The sequence below is a fragment of the Lemur catta genome, chromosome 6 (genome assembly GCF_020740605.2).
Source record: "Lemur catta isolate mLemCat1 chromosome 6, mLemCat1.pri, whole genome shotgun sequence".
In the NCBI taxonomy this organism is placed as follows: domain Eukaryota; kingdom Metazoa; phylum Chordata; class Mammalia; order Primates; family Lemuridae; genus Lemur; species Lemur catta.
In genome coordinates, this window is record NC_059133.1 from 41,995,134 (window position 1) to 42,013,058 (window position 17,925).

The following is a 17,925-nucleotide window of genomic DNA, read 5'->3' on the forward strand; positions in this document are numbered from 1 at the left end:
TGTTGCAGAAAAAGTACAGGAAAATATCCAGTCTGTCTGTGTGACTTTGATTTCTGTAGTAACTTGTCAGAAATGAGCTATGTTGCTATTTTTCTTTTCACAGATGCTGCACTTAAGAAAAGGATGCCTTGTTTTGATCCTGTGCTCATTGTTTTCCTCATGAAGTATCACTAATCCATCCTAGAGGTGGTGTTCTTTTTTAAGAATTTGAGAAGGAAAACATAGTTCTCAGCCACTTTTGTATAATGTGAGCAAACAAAATGTATAATACAAAACTTTATTCAAATTCCTTAATGTTAAGATTGTACTGAGTTTAATTCATATTTTTACTGATTATAATAACAGCTTTTTAATTTTTACAAATATTGTATAAAGAAAGAATAAAAGTTACTCTGCGGTTATTTCTATAATCTAGAAGTGAAGTAGCCAAAGTACAGGAGCTATTTATTTTTTTGCCATAAGCTCTTTCACTATGATAAGATGTGCTAGTTGCAGCTTTAAAGAAATAGAATAAACCAGATTCTATTATAGTTCTTATTTTCATTATTTTTTCTTAATGATAGACACTGTCAGTGTAAGTCTCTCTTGAATGACTACTGTTTTAAACTTTCAATTCTGATGAGAGCTAACATAATTAGGCCAGTGTCTCTCATCAGTAAAAAGTCATTCCATTTTCAGCTGCAGCTGAAAAAGTTGAATAGCCGTTCTTTTTTTTAAACCAGGTTTCAGTTAGAAATTGCATCTTGACAAGCTTAAATTTGCTAAGATTGTTTGATTCTAGGTATCTTGTATAGACAGGGGTAGGCGATTTCATTTAGCTTTAAAGGAAATTAACCAATTATAGTCATAACTCAATTGCTTTTCTTCATTTTCTGTTACTTTAGTTATGTTTTTTGTTAGTGTATTGAATCTTTTTTCTTTGCAACTGTTTCTAAGGTCTTTAGTCATTCTTTTTTTGAATTACTGCAGTTGTGCCTTTAAATGGCTCTGTTGAAAAGTAAGTTGTAAATGCAGGTAATTACAGAATTCATGTACAGAATACATGAGAAGGGGGAGAGGAGAGCAACTCTCACTTCACAGAGGAGGTGACATTTGAATTGGGGTCAAGTTGAAGAATGGAGAAACCTAAACACAAAGCTAGGCATACATTGTGATGAGCAGAAAACAGGTAAGTTTGGAAAGCACAGGTCAGATCTTCAAGGCATTGTATTCATTCTTAGGATTTTGGACTCTGTTAGTGAGATTTAAACAAGGGGAGGGGTTTTATCAGATTTGTATTTTAGAAAGATTACTCTCTCTGGCTGCAGTATCGGAGATAAATATCTTATCACCGCCGAACTTCTCTCTTGTAATAGTAAAACTATGGGAGTGCATTAGAATGCTCCAGTTGAAAAGTGAAAGAGACTAAGTTGAGCTCACTGAAGAACATTATTATTTCAGGAGTTTGAGAGAAAGGAGCCATGAAGCTTAAAAGACAGTCAAACAAACAAAACAAGTAGGGAAACAAGGGGAGAGTGGGGAGTTACGGAAGCCAAGAGAGAAGTGGTTTATAGGGTCAAATGCTGCAGAAAGGTCAGGTGCGAAACAAGATTTGAAAACATTAGTGGATAAATTCAGCCAGAGCAGTTTCTGTTGACTAATGGGATAGAAGCCAGATTCCATTTGGTTGAAGAGTAAGAAAGGTATTGAGAGACTAGTTTTCTTTCAAGAAACTTGGCTCTGAAGAGAAGAGATCAGAAAACCAAAGATTTACTGGAACAGGTTTGCTGCAGAAAAGTTAAGATTTTTAATTGTAATGCTTATTAATGCTTATTTAGTTTCTCAAATGGTGGTGATTGCCATTCTTGGAATTGATCATCAGGAGACTTTAAAAATCTTTTGCTGGCTGCTTGTCCTGTGAGTTGTTAAACGAAAAAGAACCACATTTAGGGAACTGTAAATGTTATAGTCTGGCCAGTTTAAAATGATCTATAAATGATTAATTGTGTTAAAACCACAGAGAGTATTTGTCTTTTATTTTAATTTGTAGGCTGAAAAAATGAGGTGTAACAATTCTCATGCATACATTGTTTGGAATAGCAATTACAGTTTGAAACTTTGTAGCCATTTCCAAGGAAGACATTCTGTTGTATCACTGTTAGAGAAAAAAGTAAAAATAATTGGTATCCTTGTCTTTAGGGGAAAATTAGTTTAGAAAATATATTTTGAGTCCTATTTAAATGTTTTTTTAATTTTATAACTGCCATAATTATTTTAGTTGTGCATATGTTGGATTTTAGTATACTTGATGAGCTCTAAACTTATGCATTAGATTTTTAAGAAAATGTCTCATTCGTAAATTAGTCTGCTAATTGTCAGTGTTCATTTTTTATCTCTTATTTTTAAAAAATTGAGACATGAGAAGAACTAATTAAAGAGAAGAAACATTTCCTCCTGATTATTTGCGGTGTAAATTATCCACATCTGTGACAAACCATTCAGTTTCTCCCCTCTTCCTTCAGAAAACAATCTCTAACATCCAGTTTGTTATGGGCTTTCTTGGCACCTACGGAAGGAAGGATGCTAAAACCTAACTAGGTGGACTGCCTGTGGATACTACTGGTAATTACTGGCACTAGTGATTTTGTAAGTGGACTATTTATGTGGATGCTTGTTAAATTGAAATATGGGCACATGATGAAAGTGGGCATTAGTAGCACATATATTAAATGGAATTTAGTAAGTTAAAAAATACCAATTCATCTTTCTTGAAAAATTAAAAAGGGAGAAAATTCGTCTATAACATATATATTTTTGTTAAATTTAACTGGAAAATTTTTGGAAACTGGTTTCCTTAATATGCTATTCAGCCAAAGGTTTTGGAAGATCTCCATCAAGAAAAAATTATTCATCAAAAAGTGAAAACTGTGGGGAAGAAACTTTTGAAGACTTACTTTTAAAGTATAAACAAATACAATTGGAATTAGAATGCATCAATAAGGATGAAAAACTAGCTTTGAGTAGCAAAGAAGAGAATGTGCAAGAAGATCCTAAAGTATTGAACTTTGAGGACCAAACAAGCACTGATAATGTCAGTATTACAAAGGACTCAAGTAAAGAAATAGCTCCTGAGGAGAAAACACAGGTCAAAACTTTTCAGGCATTTGAATTAAAACCACTCAGGCAAAAATTGACTTTACCAGGAGATAAGAACCGGTTGAAAAAAGTTAAAGATGGAACAAAACAGCTTTCCCTGAAATCCGACACTACTGAATCTAGTCAAGGTAATGGAATGAAGTATTTCAATTAGTAATAAGATTGTTCTTTCTCTAAAGGAGTAACTATTTGTTTTGGTAGTGCACCTCATTGAAATGATTCTAACCCGTAAATTCTTTTATTCTTACTATGCCAATAGTCATATTACTGAATAATGATGTTTTCTTTCTAATCTTTGTTATTTCTTTTTTAGCCTGACATGATGGCCAGGACTTATAATACAATGTTGAACATAAGTAATAAAAGTGGGCATATTTGTTGCCTAACTTAAAGGGAATGCTTTTGACATTTACCGTTAAACCGATGTTTTTCTAGTACCCTTTATTAGGTAAAGGAAATTTTCCCCTCATTCCTGGTTTGAGATTTTCGGCATGAATGGATCTTAAAGTTTATCAGATTGTTTTCTTTCATTGAGATGAGCATCTAATTTATTTCCTTTAATTTATTAGTATAGTGAATTATGTTAATTGTTTTGTAGTATTAAACCACCCATGTATGTCTGCTTTAAATACAGTTCTTGATAAATCATTTTTAAATCATGAATTTGTTTTGTTAATTTTTCATCTTCTCCTTTATTATTAGGATTTAATCTATATACAGTATAATTTACCTTTTTTAGTGTATAGTTTTTCAAGTTTTGACAGATGTAGACAGTTGGGTAACCATCACCAGCCACCACAGTTAACAGAATAGTTTCATCAACCTCTGACAATTTCCCCATGTGTTTTTGTAGTTAATTCTGCTCTCAGCCCTTAGTCTGCTTCGCCACCACTGATCTGCCCTATAGTTTTGCCTTTTCCAGTATGTCACATAAATGGAGTCATACAGTATATTGCCTTTTGATCTAGCTTTTTTCACTTAGCATAGTGTATTTGAAGTTTATCCATGCAGTTGTGTATATTGGTAACTCATTCTTTTCTATTGCTGAGTAATATTCCATTGTATGTCTATACTATAGTTTATCCATCTCCCATTTGTGGGACATTTGGGTTTTTCCAACTTTTGGCAATTATAAATAAAGGTTTGCTTATGTTTTGTTTAGAATTTTTCATCTGTGTTCATAGCCTGTAATTTTTCCCCTTTTTTCCTTGCCAGTTTTTAGTATAAGGTTATGATACTCATAAAATGAATTGGTGGTGGTGTCCTCTTTATTCTCTGGAATAGTTTAAGATTGGGATCATTCTGGGATATTTGGAAGATCTTGTAAAATGTCTGAGCCTGAATGGAGTTATTTCTGCGAAGATTTTAAGCTACTGACTGTTCGTGCTGTCATTTCTGTTAAGGCAGTTTATGTAAACTTTTTTCTTGTAATGTGTCCATTTCCTATAAGTTGTAAAATATATTAAAAAAATTCTTAAGACTTTCTTACCTTTTTAATATCTATAGCATTTATAAATTCTATCTCCCTTTTTTTCTCTCTTCTTTAATTTCCCTTGAAATAAGTCCATAATTTTAAAACTCATCAGTTTTCAGCCCTTCTCCTATTCAGATCATTTTAGGCCATGAAATTTCTGCTTTATTCTATCTCAAGTTGAGATATGTAAGATTTTTTTCATTCATTCTTAATATTTTCAAATTTTTGTTTTTATTTGACTTGTAGATATTAGAAGTGTGTTTCTTAACTTCCAAATATGTAGGTTTTCTCGCAGTTTTTTATTAGTGATATCTAAGTCAATTGCTGTCAGAGAATAAGATTTATATGCTTACCAATTTTTTAAAATATTTGTAGAGACTTGCTTTATTGTCTAGTATACGATCGATTTCTTTATATGTGTTCTGTGTGTGTTTGAACGGAATGTATAGATTGATCAAACTTCATGTTCACATTTTTAGGTTTTGATCTGCTTGATCAGTCACTGAGATAGGTTTGTTAGTATTTGCCATTATAATGGTGGATTCGTGATTTTTACTTTTTACTTTAAATACTTTGAGGCTGGGAAATTGACTCATTATTATGTAGTAACTTTCTTTATTTCTAGTAATATTTTTGCCTAAAAGACTATTTTGTCTTATATTAACAGCAACACCATCTTTCTCTTAATAAGTGTATGCTTGTATATAATTTTCCGTCCTTTCCGTCTTTCTGTATCCTCATATCTCACATGTCACTTGTACATAGTGTAGAGCTGGATTTAATTTGTAATTTAGTCTGACAATCTTTGGGTTTGTTTTTTTTTTCTCTTTTGCTATTCTGGAAGTTAGATACTAAGTTTCTAGTCTCTTATTGATTCTTGTAGGAATCGTAACATGAATTCTTATCAGTGTTTGAAGTTAATCAAGATCTTATTCTCTCCCTAAATTACAAAGACCAATGTTTGCTTAGCTTTGCCTGTATATTTAGCACTTTCTTGGCTCACTCATTTATTATGTCTAGAATTACTTATGCTTAAATACATTCTTTAGAATTTTTTAATGTGTTTCTGTTGGGTGGAGAACTATTTCTGTTTACCCTCTTTAAAGGTGATTTCTCTAGGTTTAGAATTCTAAGTTGTCCAATTATATTCTCACCATTCTGAAGGTATTTTCTGGCTCCCATTGTCGATTTTATAAAATGTCAATTATCAGTCTTAATGATTTCTAATTTGAAGGTAATCTGTCTTCTTTATCTGGTTGCTTTAAAGATCCTATTTCTGTTTTTGATATTTTGCAGTTTAACTATGATTAGATTATAGATTTCTTTCTTTCTTTTTCTTTTTTTTAATTTGTCCAGTTTGGAATTTGTTGTGCTTCTTGCATCTGGTTTGGAGCTACTTTTCCCCTTTTCAGTTTAGCACCATAATTCTTACACAGGCAGTTTTTAAAAGTATAACCCAGGGAGATAGAAAAGATACAAATAACTACCATAGAGTATAATAAGAGTTATGTGTGAAAGCCTGCAGTAACACAGAGGAAGGATCAAATATCCCCACCTGAATTTAGAAAATTTTCATAGAGATGGAAATGTTTGATATGCATCTTGAAAAATGAATCTTTTCCATTGGGGAAATTAGAAGGAACCAAATGAGCAGGCAGAGGAGGCACAGAGGACTTGTTAAGGATATTGAGATTGGTCAAATATGGATGCAAGGTGGGATATATGGTATGTTTTGGGGAGTGGTTGGACATAAGTTTATAAAAGGACAGGTTAAAGTTAGATTGGGAAGGGCCTTGAATATCTAGCTAAAGAATTTGAATTTTGTTCTTTAAACATGGGATGAACTGTCAGATATTTTTAAACAGGAAAATGGTGTGATCAGATGTGTGTTTTAGAAAAGTAACTGGCATCAATGTGGAAAAGGGTTTGGAGGAAAACCAAAGAAGCTTAAAACTTCATCTGAATCAATGTGTTTCTACATGAGCATTTCCCCCGAATCTTCAGTAAGACTCTGCTATCTAATTTTTAACTTGTTATTGGTTAGCTTTTTTTCCATGTCTCTCAGCAACTCTTATACACCTTCATCATGATTTTTTTCAGGCCTTTTACTCACCTTTATCCCTTATTGTCAGCTTGAAAAGCTTGCCTTATTTGAGGTGACCTCACTCAATTCCAGCTTTTCAGTTCCTGACCATAAACTTGTTATCCATATCAATTTTTACTTCCATTCTTCCCACTCTGTGGAAGTGATGACCGTCTTGTTCATGGCTACTTTGTTTTAATCTATATTCCTGGCTCTAACTTCTCCCACCTTCTCTGAGTCCTTGCTCTATGTGTTATTTATTCTGCTTTCTTTAACCACTTTCTCTTTAGGGGGTTCTTATTATAAACACGTTTGAGTTTTCCATCCAAAAAGTTAAACATCTCCTCTTCATCCTGCATTCTCCCTTAAATTAATTAAGTAAAGTATTTCTCCTCTTTTTACTGAGACTACTGGAATGGCTGTTCTGCACTAACTCTCTTCACTTTACTTCTCAATCCCTCATTAATCCAATACAGTCAGCTTTTCTATCCCCATTGCAATATTGAAACTACTCAATGGCTAGATTTTTATGCAACCTAATTGTAAAATTCAGTGGATGTTTTTTATTTCATTCTATCATTCATTCAAAAATTAGTTGAGCACTTTATTCCTGGTTCTCAGGAAATACTTTAGTGTAGAAAATATACAATCATTTATGGCTTCATGGGCTTGCATTTTAGAAGGTGAAACAGTTAACATGATGAGTAAATTAACTTATGAAAAAGAATAGCAGGGTAAGTAGGAAGAAGGGGATCACGGTACAAGTTGCAGCACTAATAGGGTGGTCAGGATAGGCTTCAGTTTGAAGACGAGATTTAAACAAAGATTTTGAAGACAGTGAGGAAATAGCCAAATAGATTTCTGGAAGAAGAGGTTTCTGGGCAAAGAGAATGGCTAGAGCAGTGATTTTCAAAATGTGGTGGTCACTGGGGCCTCATTACCTGGGAACTTAATAGAAATGCAAATTCTCAGGCTTTAGATCACACTGAATTGTGAGCTGTGAAAATGAGGCCCAGCAATCTGTGTACAGCCAGCCCTTCTTTGATGCTAACACGTACTAAAGTTTGAGAATCACTGGACTACAGTAATGACCCTTATGCAGAAGGATACCTGGCATATTTGGGAAATAACAAGGAGGCCTATGCTACTAAAGGCAAGAGTGAAGAGGATGAATAGAGGGAGAGAAGAGATTGGGGTGGGGACAGATCTTATAAAAGCCTTGTAAGAATTTATTATTCTGAGTGAAATGGGGAGCTCTCACAGGGTGTTGAACTAAGCACTGACATAATCTGTTTTATGTTTTCAAAGGATCACTCTGGTTGTAATGTTGAGAATGATCCATGGTGGGTAAACATCTCTTCTATTTTCAGTGATGTTTTTCTTATCTTGCAATTTTGGAGTTTCTGTACTATTGTACATACGGATTTTCTTATAACTTTCTGATTTCCTTTTTTATTTTTTAGAATTACTTTTCTTGTGTAACTATTTAATCTTTTATTATTATGGTTTTTACTACCATCTGTGTGCTGATGACTTTTATCTCTAGTTCACATTAGAGTATCATTCAATAATATTTTAAATATTGTATGACTGTATAAGACCAATTTTCATTCTGGAGGTTTTGAGTAAAATTGAGATACTTTTATTGTACAGACCCATGAAAGTGGTAAGACAGTGTCTAATTACCCATTTAGTTAGTTTAAACAACCTGCATTTGTAATCTTTGAGTAAAGTTTATTGTCTGAAATTTATGGTTTGTACTTGTTTTTAAGGGAAGCATCATACCCATAAGGTACCTGCTAGGTTAATGAATATTTGCCTCTGTGCTACATTAAAGGGCGGAGGAGGGGTGCTGCCATTTTTAATAGACAAATGAGATCCTAATCAACCAACAGATTTCTCATGACCTAATGAAACTCATAGGTTTCTCATGTAGGAGAAAAATTGTAGTTCTTTCTCTATTAATTACTGGAAAGCTATTTGTCTTCATTTTTTTCCCATTTATTTTTGTCTAATAGTCATTACTAGTCTCATGGTTTTTGAAGTAAGGTAAATTTTGCTGCAATGGGACATATGCATTCCTAAATATCACCACACTGCAGAATTGTGCAATAAAAACCAGAGTGTATGGAGAAAGTAGGGTTAGAGGAACAGCACTCAAACTTGTCAGTGACACATAAAAAAAGATAGGAATTGAAGAAAAATGATAGCATAGTTTTACATGTTAAATGAATTAAAAAATGCTTGAAATATTATAATACATGCCAGTTTACCCTGAAAAAGTCTTAAAGTGTGCTTGTGGAAGTAGAAGGTTTGCAGCTACGCATTGTTATGAAGTGGAGCATGCATTGTTACGAAGTGGATAAGTTGTAGCACAAGATGTGAATGGGTATGGTGCATAACATACACAGTGAACTGTGGTAGCTGATAGTTGTTTGAAGTATGTGTGGTTTGTATATTCCTACAAGGCTCAGATGACTTTCTGCATTATTAGTGTTTCTCTGAAACAAACCACATATAAGTAGATGTAAAATTTGTGTTATCCTCAAGTTATTTTCTAATATACCAATCATGTTACAACAAATTCACATTTATAGAATAAGCCGTATAGCAGAACTCATCTATCTTGAAATTTGATCATTGCCTTCTATTTACTTTCACTGAGGTGTTTGATTAGTCATTTCTCTTCTTATTGAATAAGTTGCATATTCTTTCACCAGTAGACACTTGAGCAATCAAATTAGGCTGTTTGGAACACTGACAAGTGTGGTATTGTGGAAAAAAACTTGGGCTTAGAGTTTAGATCTAGTTTAAATCCTAGCGTTGCAACTTTACTTGTGTCATCTTGAAAGATTTCTGAGTTTTTTTACTTCATCTGTTTTAACTACAAAAATATCTTAATAGTATTGTAAATGTACTATAACCATATTGTGTGATTTGTAAATCTGTTGTAGATTAGATAATATATAAATGTAAAATTTTGTACACTGCATCATTGGAATTCTGGGCCTAGGCTAGATTTCTGGAAAATGTGGATGAACTTAATTTTGTTAATACTTAAACTGCCTTTGCTAATGCTTTTCTAGATAAATAGAAGACCAGTTCTTTGATGCATGAGTCTAATACAGTCTTGAAATGTTGAATTCACTTCAACTTTAGAAGCCTAAATTAATTTAATCATGCTATCTGTGGATAATCTACTTGATAATGAAGCTTTGCTTCTTGAATATCTACTGTATAAATTCTATTCCTATTTGAAATAATTAGTTTTAGTTCAGAAGTCATTTTATCAAAGTATAGTTTTAATTTAATATTTTGTATCATTGCCTCATAATTCTCAGAATTGAGGCTGATATGAGAAGTTTGTTCAGATTTTCCTTCTCTTTAATGGAATTCTTTTTGGTTGAGAGATTGAAAAAATGAGACCCTTTATTGATATGCCTTACTACTAAATATTATATAGCATTATTTTATTTTAGATTGATTGTGACTATCTCTTAGAGTATTCAAAAGATGCTATTTTATTTTAAAGGATTAGAAGATAAAGAACAAAACTTAACAAGAAGAATTAGTACCTCAGATATTCTATCTGAAAAGGTAAGATACTGCTTTGTGGCATTGGGTTATCTCTGTAAGACCCATTCTTGCATTGCTTTAGTCTGTTCTTTTGAAGGGAAATCCTATCTTGCTTTCCACTCATTTTCTTTGATCATTGATATAACCCTATTTTGACATAAGCCTTAAAGATACATTCTGGAGAGACATCTTGGAGTCTCTTTCCACTGGGTTCTGCAAGTTATATTCAATTGAAGTGTTATACATACTCCTATAGATGACCTTATTGATTGTTTTTTGAAATTTTTCATTTTGATTCAGAGATTTTGTAGTTTTTGTAGATCATCCTGTGTGGGAAAGCTTTATAGTTAGGTAGACTTTGACCTGGTATCAAATTCTGGCTCCTCCTCTTATTAGCTGAGTGACTTTGTGTGTGAGCTATTTAGCCTTTGTTTGCCTCCATTTTCTTTTCTGCAAAATGAGTTTAATGTCATCTGTTCTCTGGGTTGCTGTGAGGTTTCATAAAGTACAGAGGATCAAGCACTGTGTTTAACATGTAATAGGCAGTGGATAACCCAAGCCTTTTCTTTATTGAATTAGAGATTTGAAATATCTGTAGTTTCTTCTATTGAGATTTCAATTTGTTTTTATGTGTAAATCAAAATAATTCAAACAGCCAAGGAGCTTTAGGAAAAGATGGTCTTGAATTTAGGGCTGATAAAATAACACATAGTTTTTAATATCCTCACGATTACTCTATGAAGTAAGTTGACATTATGTATGTTTTATAGATGAGGTAGGATTCATTTGGGTAAATTAAGTGATATGCCTAAAGATGCGTAGGAATTAAGTGCCAGAACAAGTAGTCAAATGAGGTTCTCTGACTCCTACTTGTTCAGTGCTCTTGCTGTTTAAGTAGCTACTTAAGGTGTAGCATGTGTGTGTGTGTGTGTGTGTGTGTATATATATATATATATATATATATATATATATATATATATATATATATATATATATGCTTGTTGTGTTATATAACAGAATCAGTAGTTTCTTTCATTCCAAAGGAAGTAACTACAAAAAGTAATCAGATTTTTAAGTCTCAATGGAATAGTGATGATAGGTTTATTTTAGTTAAACTAAATTTCCATTGTTTTCTATAATAATGAAAATGTTCTATAGTTGTACTCTCCAATTTGGTAGCCATTAGCCTCATGTGGCTATTAAGAACTTGAAATGTGATTAATGTGATTTAGGTACAAATTTTAAAATTCAGTTTGCCACATGTGGGCTGGGCACTGTGGCTCACATCTGTAATCCCAGCACTTTGGGAGGCTGAGGCAGGAGGATTGCTTGAGCCCAGGAGTTCGAGACCAGCCGGGGCAACATAGTGAGACCTTGTCTCTACAAAAGATAAAAAAATTCACTGGGCATGGTGGAGTGGACTTGTAGTCTCAGCTTCTTGGGAGACTGATGCAGGAGGATTGGTTGAGCCCAGGAATTTGAAGTTACAGTGAGCTGTGATCATGCCACTGTACTCCAGCCTGGACAACACATTGAGACCCTATCTCTTTAAAACAAACAAAAAAAAGCCATGTGCAGCTCATTGCTACCATATTGGACAGCTCAGCTCTGGAATTTCAGTACCAAACAATAAAATTTGGTATGTTTAAGTGACTTAGAGTTAAAAAAAAAAAAGGATAGTTCAAAAATTATTGTTTACGTGTTATTTCACAACAAACGGAAAGGGTAACTATTTCCTGGTTTGGTTAAACTGAAGTACTGATGTATACGATGGTAGTTTAATAAGGGATTTATAGTAGTTCATATTCAGGTGACACCATTAGTTTGGATCGACTGTTTTCTTTATGCTTAAGAATAGAAAGAATTTAATTGTATTTTAGGTGAATAATTACAATTCACCTATAAGAAAAAGTTATTGGATAAGTGGACCATAACCTTTTGGAATCTTGGACTCTCTCGGCTCCTTTCCCTTCCATACACACACATAAAGGAAAAACACACATAGTTTTGTGCTTAACTTTAGGGGTGGAGAGGCCAAAGGAGCCTCCCCTCCATTAAAATCCATGGACTCATCTAGGCACCATGGCTCACGCCTATAATCCTAGCACTCTGGGAGGGCGAGATGGGAGGATTTCTTGAGGTCAGGAGTTTGAGACCAGCCTGAGAAAGAGTAAGACCCTGTCTCTACCAAAAATAGAAAAAATTAGCCAATTGTGATGGTGTGAACTGGTAGTCCCAACTACTTGGGAGGCTGAGGCAGGAGGATCACTTGAGCCCAGGAGTCTGAAGTTGCAGTGAGCTACGGTGATGCCATTGCACTCTAGCCAGGGCAACAGAGTAAGACTCTGCCTAAAAAAAAAAAAATCCATGGACTCCAATTAAGAACCTCTGCTTAGGAACCTGACATTTCCAGTTATATTTCAGCTTTAATGTGGAGAATAGATTAATTTTTAAAATCATCTCAAGAAAAGAGAAAAAATGAATGAAATGAAAAAATTAAGTTATTTCAATTAGAAAAAGTTCTCAAACCTCTGCTTTTAACATCTTCCTGTTTTAGCTTCCATGAAGTTTTGTGTGTTCTAAATATTTTAAATATTGAAATAAATTTCTGTAGCTTTAGAACACATAATAGTCAAATGTAAGCAAATCTCTATAGATTTTTATCTTCAGCAGTACTTTAAAGAATTTAAAAATACATAAAAAAAGAAAGTTTGCAAATTTGAGTCTTGACATTCAGTGGATCTGTTCTCTGTATTACATGTGAGGCTAGAAAATCGTTATGGAACCAATTCACTCTCATTCCTTACCTCTCCTGGGTTCTTGATTTCTACTTGTATTTGCTGCCATCAGATTTTTACTCTCTCAGGTTTGGGAAGCTCTTTTAAATGCAAACCTCTAATTTCTAGTTTTCCCTTTTTGCATCATCCTGTTCTATCAGTTATACCCTCCCTGTCCCAACCCTGCATATTTACATGTATACAAATACCTTCCTCAGATTGATTTTCTGTTTGTATTAAAGGCATTAAATTAGGGTCTTGGGCTATGGTAAGTAAATTTGTTTCCTTATTTTATCTGTATTTGACCTTTAATAATTGCCTTAAAACTAACTTTAAATTCTAGTCTTAAAGATTTGACTTGGTGAAATGTTTGAGGTTAAATTATAGAATTAAAAAATTTTAACTGTTTCTTTTTGCTTTAAAGAAACTTGGTGAAGATGAAGAGGAGCTATCTGAATTACAGCTTCGTCTTTTGGCTCTTCAGTCAGCCAGTAAAAAATGGCAACAAAAAGAACAGCAGGTGATGAAAGAAAGCAAAGAAAAGTTGACTAAAACGAAAACTGTACAGCAAAAAGTTAAAACCAGTACAAAAACACATTCGGCCAAAAAAGTTAGCACAACAGGTGATCATTTCTGTTAAATTTTTAAGGTTGAATTAATATTTTCAGTATAGTTTCTAGATTTTAATTCAGAAAGCTTCGAGTCTGGGGAATTATAGGGCCCTAAAATGGAAGATAATCCTATATAAACAGAACTTAGAGGAGCAACTGTGTAGATGACTCAGTGATGATGAAAATAATTTTTAAAGCTCTTATTTTCTTTTATCTTCTATAAAATTCTAACTCTAACAGATACTAATGTTTATGTATTTTCATTTAGCTAAACAAGCATTGAGGAAACAGCAAACAAAGGCATGGAAGAAACTACAACAACAAAAAGAACAGGAAAGACAGAAAGAAGAGGATCAGCGGAAACAAGCTGAAGAAGAAGAGAGAAGGAAAAGAGAAGAAGAAATCAGAAAAATTCGAGATCTCTCAAATCAGGAAGAGCAGTACAATCGATTCATGAAATTGGTTGGTGGAAAGAGGAGATCAAGAAGCAAGGTAAGAAATGCAAAAATATAAAGTCAAAATATTACTCAAATTTAAGTGTTCTTAGAGTCTTATAGATTCTGTCAAATAAGATAAACCGCAAATATCTTATTTTTGATAGAGCTTATTACATAAATAACTCTTGGGGAAAAAGGAGAGTAGGTTATAATTGGGAATGAGTCTTTCATAGTTACATGTGTTAGAAAAAATTAAAGGAAGACTAAAATTATGGTTAGCAAAGACTGCTTCTAGCTTTTATCATTTTCTATTTAGATGAAAATAGGATTACTAAATTGTGTTGAGGACGTATTTCAAAAATGTCTGTTTCTTAAGTACAAAGGTAGAATTTCATTAGTTTTTTATTGTTTAGTAATGTAGAATGAGAAGTGTGTCTTGATTAATTGGTATGGATTATTTTAAAGAATGTTAAATCATCATAGAGTAATAACCTTAGTGCATGTGGCTATTTTCTATTTAATCATCATGCATTTGTTGAACATTTACTATGTATAAGTCATTGATAGTGTCTTTAAGAATACACTTGTGAATGTACTTATAAAGAGTAGAGGGATATTAAAGAATAAGTTCTTTAATTAAAGAGAGTCAGGAGGTAGGTTTGCCTAACCAAGGAATATTATTAGTATTGTAAATATTCATGCTTTGAACTTTTAAAAAGTACTTTGATAGAATCTGTTTCTAGAGATAAGTATTATTTGCACATTACTCTTCTACCTCCATGTGGATAGGTTTTGCTAGTTTTTAGTTATTAATAGTTATTAACTCTGTGAGTGGAATGTCATAAGTAAAAAAGAAAACACAATAGACAAACACATTGACCCAGAGGTTAGAGTTTTCAGGTATCACTAATTTATTCATGATTAAAATATTACTCAATTTTTGGGAAATATTGTTAATATAGTCTTCATGACATAAAACTTGTATATTTATTCCTCTAGTTTTTTTTTTTTTTTTTTTTTTTTTTTGAGACAGAGTCTCACTTTGTTGCCCGGGCTAGAGTGAGTGCCGTGGCATCAGCCTAGCTCACAGCAACCTCAGACTCCTGGGCTTAAGCGATCCTACTGCCTCAGCCTCCCGAGTAGCTGGGACTACAGGCATGAGCCACCATGCCCGGCTAATTTTTTTGTATATATATTTTTAGTTGGCCAGATAATTTCTTTCTATTTTTTTTGGTAGAGACGGGGTCTCACTCTTGCTCAGGCTGGTGTCGAACTCCTGACCTCGAGCGATCCACCCGCCTCGGCCTCCCAGAGCTAGGATTACAGGCGTGAGCCACCGCGCCCGGCCCCTCTAGTTTTTTAATCATATGGAAGACGTGTTCAAGAGGTTGGTGTCATTTAATAGAGGAATCACTGATTATTTAGTGGCTCAGCTAACTATAGGGAATTTTATTTATATAGATAGTACTTGCTAGATTTCCATTTTCTATCTGGTGATGCAATTATAAAATGGCAACCACAGTGTACCTGTCATGTAAACTGAATTTCCCAAATCAGATGTGATAAGCAGATCTAACTGAATCACCATGATTTTTGATACTGTTTCCTAGAAGATAATTATCAGTTTATTTGTGATTTGTAGCTTAAGAATAGCCTAAGACAGAAAATGCTTTGAAACTAAAAAATAGTGTTGTATACTTAGTCTTCAGATCCTGACCTGAGGCGATCCTTAGATAAGCAACCTACTGATAGTGGAGGAGGCATTTATCAATATGATAACTATGAAGAAGTTGCTATGGATACAGATAGTGAAACCAATTCTCCAGGTATGAGCTGTACTGGAAACATTTGTGTATTTACAATTATGAGAGAATGATCATTAAGCTACTCAAAACCTTGAAAGAAATGTGTAATAAAAGTGAAATTTGCTGATGGAATGTGTAATCATGGACATTATTTGGTATTCTAAATACTTAGAGAGCAAACCTGAAATAAGTTATGTTAACTTTTATTTCCAAGTGTTTCTAGGTAGCCTTTAAGTAAAAAAAACCATTGTTTAAAGTCTGATCTTAAAAGTGAAGATTGTGGGAAAGATGAGAACACTACTCTTTTTTAAAAAACCGTAACAAACCCTTGGTATCCAAGAATCTTTCTGCTTTAGTTAAGAAAGAAAGAAAGATCTTTTTTGCTATTAGGCTTCCTGTCTCCTTCCAGTAATTATACTTTGTAGGAATTTGGAGATGGAAAGTGATACCGGTGGCATCTCAAGAAAGGCTAGTTAGGATTGGTCAGAGCTGTATCTCCATTAAATTGCATGGTCTAGAATCTGACTCTATCTTTGACGGCCAGAACTTGCTTTTGTTTATGTTCAGGAGTGATTAGCTGTGAGAGACGACTTCTCACTAATTTGAAAACATAAGATGGAGACAGATAACAATGCAGTTGGCATTCCAGAAACAGCAGTGTTTAAAAGACCACATGATCAGTGTATTTCTCCCTGTCATACTGTGAGACCAAATCAAAACTAGACTCCTACTTTGGTGTGTTTAGAATAGAGACAAAGCAAAACAGATATTATTTGGCTAATGTTTACCAAAAGTGCTTATTTTCAGGTTGTTTTAAGCTGATGTTGATAATCTTACATTATGTTTTGATTTCATAATTTAACTCTCTTCAATTAAAGATTGAAAATTGATCAATCTTTAATTTTCTTATTTTCAGATTCTTGGATGATTCTTTATAATTCCCAAGTATTGACAATATTAATATTCTGTATTTCTATAAAATGACTTTATGATCTATGCTTTTTAAATTTTCTAAAAAATTATTATGCAGAGAACATACTCCTCACTCAGCTTTGTCAAATTTTAACTTTTTCCCATGTTAACTATAAATATTTATATTTTTAAGAAGTAGAATGTTCTAAAGATCAATGTGTATGTAGATGTTCTCATTTGGACCTCAAGTCAACCCCTTATAAGGCATGGGTAATATCTGTATTGACTTGTGAGACAAATGGGATAAAGAAGGAACCTTAGATTTTCCCTGAGGTTATATAGTTAGTGGGTAGTAAGAGCAGTCTTTGAATCTGCCATATTTCAGTGAGCCTAAGAAATCATTAAGCCAAAATGCCTAATTATTTTTATCTGTTACCAAGGAAGAAAAATGCTAACAGTTTAACTGAGATGAATTGATTGTAATTATTTTAGAATTAACGTGAGAAAAAATTTGTACCTTATTGATTAAATACAGTAAGTAGTTCTTCTCATTCCTAGTTTTATTTGCTTTCCACACAGCTTGTATAGACCATGTCCTCAGTTTTCTTTGCTCCACATGAAGGGAAGAATGGCACTTTGGCAGGATTCAGGGGAATTTTTTGTTTCATTATTTCGTAAAAAGTATGTTTGCCAAAAAAAAAATATATATATATATATATATATCTTTTAACCTATCCTGATCTGTTCCCTACTGTCATCATTAGGTGAGAAGTGGAACAACATGAGACTTTTGAGGGACTAATCGTCAGCTTAAAGTGAATGGCTGACTTTATGTGATGATGTGACAGTTTTAAGTGGGTAGAGGTGGTGGACTCATGGGGATTAAAGATTTTGTCAGAGATTGATAAAATCTAATTTGCATTCAACCTAGATGTATTTCTTATACCACAAATTTAATATATTTTTGTTGAGGTATTTGTATTATTAAATTCTTATCAAAAATTTTTTTATAGCTCCTTCACCAGTACAACCACCGTTCTTCTCTGAATGTTCATTGGGGTATTTTTCTCCAGCACCATCTATTTCTTTGCCTCCACCACCTCAGGTTTCTGTAA

At 33.3% G+C, this 17,925-nt stretch overlaps 1 protein-coding gene across 1 annotated transcript in view; it reads left to right on the forward strand.

Annotated features, from left to right (window-relative positions):
- The window catches only part of ZFC3H1 (zinc finger C3H1-type containing), a 50,779-nt gene that overhangs the window by 2,596 nt on the left and 30,258 nt on the right, over positions 1 to 17,925 (forward strand). Inside the window, exons 2-7 of the mRNA XM_045553362.1 lie at positions 2,850 to 3,263; positions 10,225 to 10,289; positions 13,470 to 13,668; positions 13,925 to 14,148; positions 15,796 to 15,919; positions 17,824 to 17,921. Of these exons, the coding sequence (XP_045409318.1) occupies positions 2,850 to 3,263; positions 10,225 to 10,289; positions 13,470 to 13,668; positions 13,925 to 14,148; positions 15,796 to 15,919; positions 17,824 to 17,921 (1,124 nt within the window). The remainder of the gene's footprint in view (positions 1 to 2,849; positions 3,264 to 10,224; positions 10,290 to 13,469; positions 13,669 to 13,924; positions 14,149 to 15,795; positions 15,920 to 17,823; positions 17,922 to 17,925) is intronic.